At 43.0% G+C, this 7,583-nt stretch overlaps 1 protein-coding gene across 1 annotated transcript; it reads left to right on the top strand.

The window, feature by feature from the left end:
• Positions 1-3,164: 3,164 nt before the first annotated feature.
• On the top strand, positions 3,165-5,070 carry LOC147889572 (purine permease 3-like). The gene is made up of 2 exons (XM_087391275.1): positions 3,165-3,183; positions 3,659-5,070. Exons 1-2 carry the CDS (start codon positions 3,165-3,167, stop codon positions 5,068-5,070), a joined length of 1,431 nt encoding a protein of 476 aa, XP_087247401.1.
• The last annotated feature ends 2,513 nt before the right edge of the window (positions 5,071-7,583 follow it).

Here is a 7,583-nt window from a genome sequence, read left to right as displayed (position 1 = left end):
ATAAGGGGCACATGCCCATGGCCTACACTATAGTCGCTATAAAAAGAAAACCCTAGAAGGAGACATAGACACCTAGGATACAACTCGCGACTAGGTCATCTTTCTTGGCTGCCAACAACCCTAAATCCCTTAGGTTCTCTTGGACCTCACTAACCAGATTGGGGAGTCTCATGGCTAGACGGACACCGAGCATAAAAAAATTAGGCGGTTCCTCACAAATCAAACTCGCCGTAAGTAGGGCAGCACAGAGGAAAGGCCAACAACTAACCAAAGAAGAATGCATGTGGCCCATTTCCTCTAACAGGGCCAATCGCTAGTTAACCATAGCTGCAAAGCCAGACATTAATCTGACAGTACCCATTGCATGCACTAGCTTGATCCAATTCTCTAACTAGAGGACACTCCCAAAAGAGATGGTGTAATCCTTCCTGAGCTGAACCATAGATGGGGCATAAAGGATTGAGCTACATCCACCTAGCCAACCTGCTTTTAATTGGGAGCCAACCATGAAAAAATTATACTTTCTAGGAAACATAGACTTTTAGAGCTCCTTAAACCTTGCTCTCCACCAGCATTGGCTTTTACAAGAGCTCCACACCTGATTGAGATCATGGAAATTTTATTGTCTGAGCAACAACTCTCTGTAACATATCCTTACAGTTGACACTTTAGTGAGCTGTGTGTGGCCAATCACCCATTGACTCTTCCTTCAGAGTAGAGAAGGACATGAATTCAAAGGCCAAGACTAAGGCATTGCACCACTACCTAAGATAGAAGAGTTGCCTCTCTCCTTGTCAAACTAAACTCATGGACAACGCATTCAAGTGGCTTCCAAAAAGCTTGCAGCTTCAGGTCCCACAGATCTTACCAGCATCTTACACCTTTCTTTTGTAGAGCCCAGGCCCATCGGGGGGGTCAGTATGTATAAACCGTCTATACCACGTGCGTTCAAGGCATATTTCTAAAATCCCTTATTTGTAAAATTTTCATTAATAAAATATACCCCTTTTCTATACAAATCTGTAAATTTTTTCCAAAACTATTTTAAATAGTCCCTTATGTATATTTATTTTTGTAAATTTTAGAAATAAAAAATATCCTTTTATTGAACTCACGTGATAGGGTTACATATGATGAGTGACCCCCCCAAGGCCCAGGCCCTCCGATAGTCGAGAAGAGCTAGAGCACAAACTGTCGCCAATCCCCACCAAATATTCTTCCAAAGGCTTGAGTCATCCCTCAGGCCATCTCTTCCCTTCCACTTCATCACTGCCATATTCAATTTCCATCTTTTCACCATTCTCGAAATTAGCTCGGAGCCCCTAATCTTGATCAGAGAAAGGTCTCTACACACAGTTGCCCACGGAGTGAGTCTTTAAGGAGCTTGGCCAGCCACTTGACTAGCAAGGATTGATTTTGAAGACTAACATTAGGAGTAGCCATTCCCCAAGCATTTTTGGCATTCTTTAACATCTCCCACGGAATATAATGCAATTTTTTATTCCCAACCTCCTCTGAGCATAGGAACATCCTAAACAATTTCTCCACCTCCCATGCCCAATGTGAAGGTCGAAAGTGCGAGACTAAAGACACATAATTTGTAGAAGCTGATAGCACATGCTTGATGACCAATTCTTGGGCATTATAGGCTACACTCAGCCCATTCCATCCTTGCAGCTTCGAGGCGATCCGATCTTTTATCCAATTAAAACGTTGATGGAGCATGAGCCCCATACCCAACGGTGCCTGCCGATAGCGCACTATCTGCCCTCTTTGTACCCACTTAACTGGTATAGAGGCGGTAGGCCACCTAGTCTAGCAAGGGATCTAGAGACACCCAAAGAGCATAAGTCTTCTGTAAGTTGTAAATCGAACCCGAATCCATGCAGAAGATTTGGATCGTATTGATTTGACAATCTACGCTCTGTTTGACTCTTCCACAAAAGTCAACAAGTCAGAGCTCTGCAAACATTTGCAAACTGAAGTGAGACCCTACCAATAGTTGGACACCCTTCATTGCACTAAGAGCAATACACTACTTAATAGACCCAATTAACAGCATCGTACAGATAGCAAATAACAGTGGTGCCAACGGGCATCCCTGCCTGATCGATCTGCAAGGGCTAAACCTGCCCACAACCCCACCGTTACTATAAAGAATGGCAGAGGCATTGCCAAACAGCATACACACTTTTCTGACAAACTAATTACCAAACCCAAAATGCAAGAGAACTTCTTTGATAAATTCCCATGAGATTCGATCGTAGGCTTTATCAAAATCAATACCCAATGCCAGGCATTTCTTACCAGACGCCAAGGCATAATCCAACACCGAGGAGACATTGAGGATGTTTTCCAGGATATCTCGGCCCCTTATAAAACCGTTTTATTCCCGGTCCACTAGTGGCATACACACACCTTGCATCCTTATAGCCAAATCTTTAGCCATCAATTTGTAGGACATGCTCAGGGGGTTCACTTCACAAAATTTTAGTATATACCATGTGCATTCAAAAGGAGGGGTATTTTAATAGAACTTTTGGAAAAAATTAAGAGATCTACAATAAGAGGAGGGGTTCTTAAATTCAAATTTAGAAGAAAATCCCTTAGTTCATATATAAAGAGAGGTATCTTTATTGGGGAAAAAAATTGAGGTGAAGGGTTTTGTAAATACCCCTTGAATGCACATGATACTTGGGGTTCCTTGTAGTGAACCCCCCACAGGACACGTTGAGCAAGGTGATTGCCTTTAAGGTTTCATCATTTATAAATCTCAAACTTTGCTCCTCGGATTTGAGATTTATAAATGATGACACCTTAAATTTTATTAAAGGCAATCTACTGTCACAACTTTGAGACCGAGCAGAGCAGCCTGTCCTAGAGAGGTCAAGTTACTCTTGTTAGAAAGGATGTGTAACTTGTTAGAAAGGATGAGGACACAATTCAACTGCAATTCCAAGAAATCCCAATTATAATACAACTCGACAACAAAAGTATATAACTATGGTTGATTGTTCGACGAGAAGATTGAGAATCCGTCTCGTTTATGTCAAATTTAGGCGGATATAACTTACTCTGTCGTTGATTGCAGTCTCTGCTGTGATGAGTTAGCAAGCTGCACTACGAACACTTCTCGCGTCAGATTCAGCCATAGTATCGCAATTATGGACGTTAACGGCCAAGGTGAAAACTATCCGATCAACTTCAAGAATTCTCATTAGCTCGTAAGAATATGGAGTCCGTGAGGTGAACTGCAGGACAGGGACGAATCGTCTTGCTCATGATAGGTTGCCAATGAGAGCAATAAGCTCTTGCCTGATTTATATAAGCTGGGGTGTTTACAGTCATGTCCATTACAACGACGTGAGGCGCCGGAGGAATTTGTGGAAATCTGAAAGCGCATATGCTGCGCTTGAATGATTGTGTGCGAGAACGGTTTGATTTGCTTAAGCGACGAACGGTATAACACTAATTTCACAGGAAACAGATCAGTGCTAATATGCTATTGCGAAAGAGCATTTGAAGGAACGACGGATGATCCGCCGATTATCGTTGGATGTTGCAAACGAAACACACTTCTGAGGGAAATTTAGTTAAGCATAGTACTTTTTGCTCCATGAATCCGCTAACACTCTGCGAAATCTCCAATGCTGTGCAGGAAGCGGAGGTCGTGAGACCGATCGAAGTCGAACAGAAGCAACATCCAGATGCTGCTCGCGGACATGTGGTGCCGGAGTGTTTGGGAAGAGCTGGGCTTATTGGGGATCACTGGCCATAGCGCTTATGGCCTATGGGTTGGGAGGAAGCGCTCTCACTTTGCTGGGGAAATCCTATTTCGTAAGTGGAGGACATCAGCGATGGCTGTACGCATGGATTCAAAGCGTTGGTTGGCCTATCATCCTTCTGCCTCTCGTACTCGCCTATCGTTGGCTTTCTGTTAGCCCAACACGCATCACCCCTCGCTTCGCTCTCTTTTGCACCTTCATCGGTCTCTTGTTCGGCGCCAATAGCTTACTCTACGCCTGGGGCCTCTCTTACCTCCCGCCTTTCACCAATTCCTTGCTTCAATCCAGCCAGCTCGCTTTCAACGCCGTGTTCGCCTTCCTTTTGGTCAAGCAGAAGATCACGCCTTACGCTCTCAACTCGGTTGTCGTCATCACCATGGCTGCCCTCATGCTTGGCGTTAGTGCAGATGCAAGGAAACCAGCCAACACTTCGCACTCTCAGTACGTCTTTGGATTTGCTGCTACCCTAGCCGCAGCGGGCCTCTATGCCTTCCTGCTCTCTCTTGTGGATATAGCCTACCAAAAGATGGGGCATACTAGCATTCTGATGGCCTTGGAGATGCAGGTTGGGGGGTCCATAGCCGCCACTATATTCACGACGTTGGGTATGGGGATTTCAGGGACTTTCGGTAAGATTCACGAGGAGGCTATGCACTTCGACGGAGGCTCGCGAGCCTATGTCACGGCTCTGATAGGGTCAGCAATCGGATCGCAGCTGTTCACGGTTGGATCGTTTGGCGTGATTTTTTTTACCTCGGCACTCATGTCCTGCGTGTTCAACGCGACCGCAATCCTAATCGTGCCGTTGCTATCGATGTTGCTGTTGCACGACAAGGCCACAGCGATCGAGTATATGGCGATGCTCATGGCCATCTGGGGCTTCCTTTCTTACGTGTATGGGAGATATCTCGAGATCTCAGATCCAATATCGACCCAACAGGCGTTGCAGGAGATGACTCGCGCGGATGAAATGCTTTCTTCCGGCACAGAAGCGAATCGAGGGAAGAAGGGAGACGATCTACGAGAAAATACACAGGAGACGATCTCGATGCGCAGATCAACAAATGAGGGGGAGGAGAAGATCTTCCAAACGCAGACTGATCCGAGAATTAGCACCCAAGTCGAGCTGCAATTTGATGTTGAATCAACTCCTTGTACAAACACCTATAACAGCCATCCATCAGTGGCTTCCATAGCCAGTGTGTGTCCAGCTCTTCAAGGCCTGCTATCAAAACTGTGGATGGTAGCTAGCGGCTCACGAGGGCAAGAGAGAAATGAACCTTAAAAAAGTTTTTTGTACTGCCCTTAGAAAATGATCCCAAACATCTTCACTAAATTAAGCTTCAGATTTGAGAGCACCCTGAATGTCCTTTTTGTAAGTTGGGATCCTACTTTTCCTTTAATCTTTTCTCCTCTTCTCTTCTCTTCTCTTCTTTTCTGTGTCTCTATCTCTATCTCTAGATCTCTATCTCTATCTCTACTCTATATTTCTAAAGAGAAGGGTGCCATGTGGCAAGCAATGGCACCACTCTTCCTTGCAAGCTGAGGCCCTCCAAGTGGCATGCCTCCCTCTCATTTCAAAATCACCAATCTAAATTCCCTAGTGCATTTAATGCATATGCAAAGCACGGTACACAACTAGTTTCCTTTAATTTGAAGGAATAATTTTTTGTATAAGTCTCAAAATTTGAATGCCATAAAGGAATTTTTAAGTTTTAAGACTTAGCATAGCCCATGCTCTCTCTCGCTCTCTCTCTCTCTCTTTTAGCACTCATATAATATTTCTCTCTGCATATTCACATAGAAATGTACTCACTTGTGTGTCTTCCTCATATGCATGCACACATGGACACTCAAACATAGGAGATCCCCCCCCACCTTCTCCATCTCATGTACATCTGAACACACACATACATGCACACATCCTTGTTATAGACTCTCTCTCTCTCTCTCTCTCTCTCTCTCTCTCTCTCTCTCTCTCTCTCTCTCTGTCTCTCTCTCTCTCATACATAAACAAATTCTCTCTTGTAGCTATTCCACTCACACACAGTAGACACATATGCACGGATGCATGCATATACACACAAACACTCAAACTTAGGAGTCATGCACACATACACACAAACCCTTAAATTTAGCCTCGTTCTCCCCTTTGGCTACCACATGACAACTCTTTCCTAATAAATTCATAAAAGTAAATATAGATGTATCTATATGTGTGTACTTGGCCGTGATTGTGCAACATGCATGTATATTTCTTTCTTATATTTTCTTTTTAAAGATGCATAAAACCTTTTTTGCAATTAAAAGGATTGCTTATGCTTAACTTAGACCAAATTCAAAAATTTTGCACACACATACACACAAACACATAGAGAGAGAGAGAGAGAGAGAGAGAGAGAGAGAGAGCTTAACTCTCTATTACATTTGGTCTACCCAATGAGAGTCCCTTTATTAGCTTCTTCCTACTTGGTGAACCTGAGCCAATCTGTTCCTCATCATTGTCCTCATCATTCTTATCGATAGTATCACCTTCTACCTCTTACTCCTTCTCTTTTGTTTGGATTACAATGCCAGTTTTGATGATGGGGGTAATCTCTTTCCAACAAGTGGAATTGTGAGAATAATGATATGCCCACTTTGGAGCATGCTTGCATCTCCTAAAGTAGTTTTAAACATTTTATCATCCTTGTAATGTGTTAGACTCTAGAACCTTGATCAATTTTATTTGCATGTGATTCAGTAACAACATAACACGAGTTGAATTTCTCACATGAAATGACAAGCACAATGTATAAATTGTCGATTGAGGTTCTCATGGAAGAAAAAATTTACTAGCAAGAACTCGAGACAAAAACATGCCGCAGAATACAATCAAGACACGACTCAAATGACTCAACTAAGGACCCTAGAAGGCCACTATATGCAATTGTTTGCCACGACACTATAGAGGCTAGAGCCTCGTCAAAGAAACACAGAAATGATACCATTGTGAGCTCTTGTAGAAACTTCTTGCCACCTTTAGGTCATCGTAGTGAATTCCCACATGAGATCCATGCACTGGACTGCCACCAACAATAGCCAATCACCTTTCACTTCATTTGCTACCTAATCACGAATAGTTGCCCACATCCATTGACCAACCAGAATAGCCACCAATCACAACATGAACTTTGCAGCCCTTTAAAGCTATAAACCAAAATGCATCTCCCCATGAAGGAGAATAACAACAAGGATTCCCAACAAACACCCCCATGAGTGAATGGGGAGCTAATAGACCAAAACTAACACTTAGAAAACCTCAAAGAAGACTCCAACACATCAAGAACATCTAAAAAAATGTTGATCATTAAGAACATCTGAAACATGTTGATCATCTAAAACAATTTCCCAACAAGTAATTATGAAAACGTATGTGATCTAGAATGCCCAACCATCTTCAAAAACATCTTTAATCACAAGCCTGGAAACCTCACCACCATTCAAAGAATATTCCTCCATAAGACAAGATTTGCCTCATGATTTCTTCAATTCTTCACCCTTCTACTTTTTAATGTAGAACTTCTCTACATGACCGAGTTTCCCACAATAGTAGCATGCACGTGTATCATCCTCGGCATCCTTTGTATCTTGACTCTTTTCTTTCATAGTATATGCATGAGATATGCATGTTCACCAAGCACAGACAGTGATCCTTTACGCTTCTCCTCACTCAACAATAGTCCTACAGAATCGATGAAATGTACCTTGTCATCCAATCTGAAAATCTGAGCCATTTTGTTATACCTAGGGGGAAAA

The sequence above is a fragment of the Dipteris shenzhenensis genome, chromosome 20 (genome assembly GCF_047967505.1).
Source record: "Dipteris shenzhenensis isolate YYH24624 ecotype China chromosome 20, Dip_SZ_1.0, whole genome shotgun sequence".
Lineage (NCBI taxonomy): Eukaryota > Viridiplantae > Streptophyta > Polypodiopsida > Gleicheniales > Dipteridaceae > Dipteris > Dipteris shenzhenensis.
This window is presented reverse-complemented; position numbering and strand designations above follow the sequence as displayed.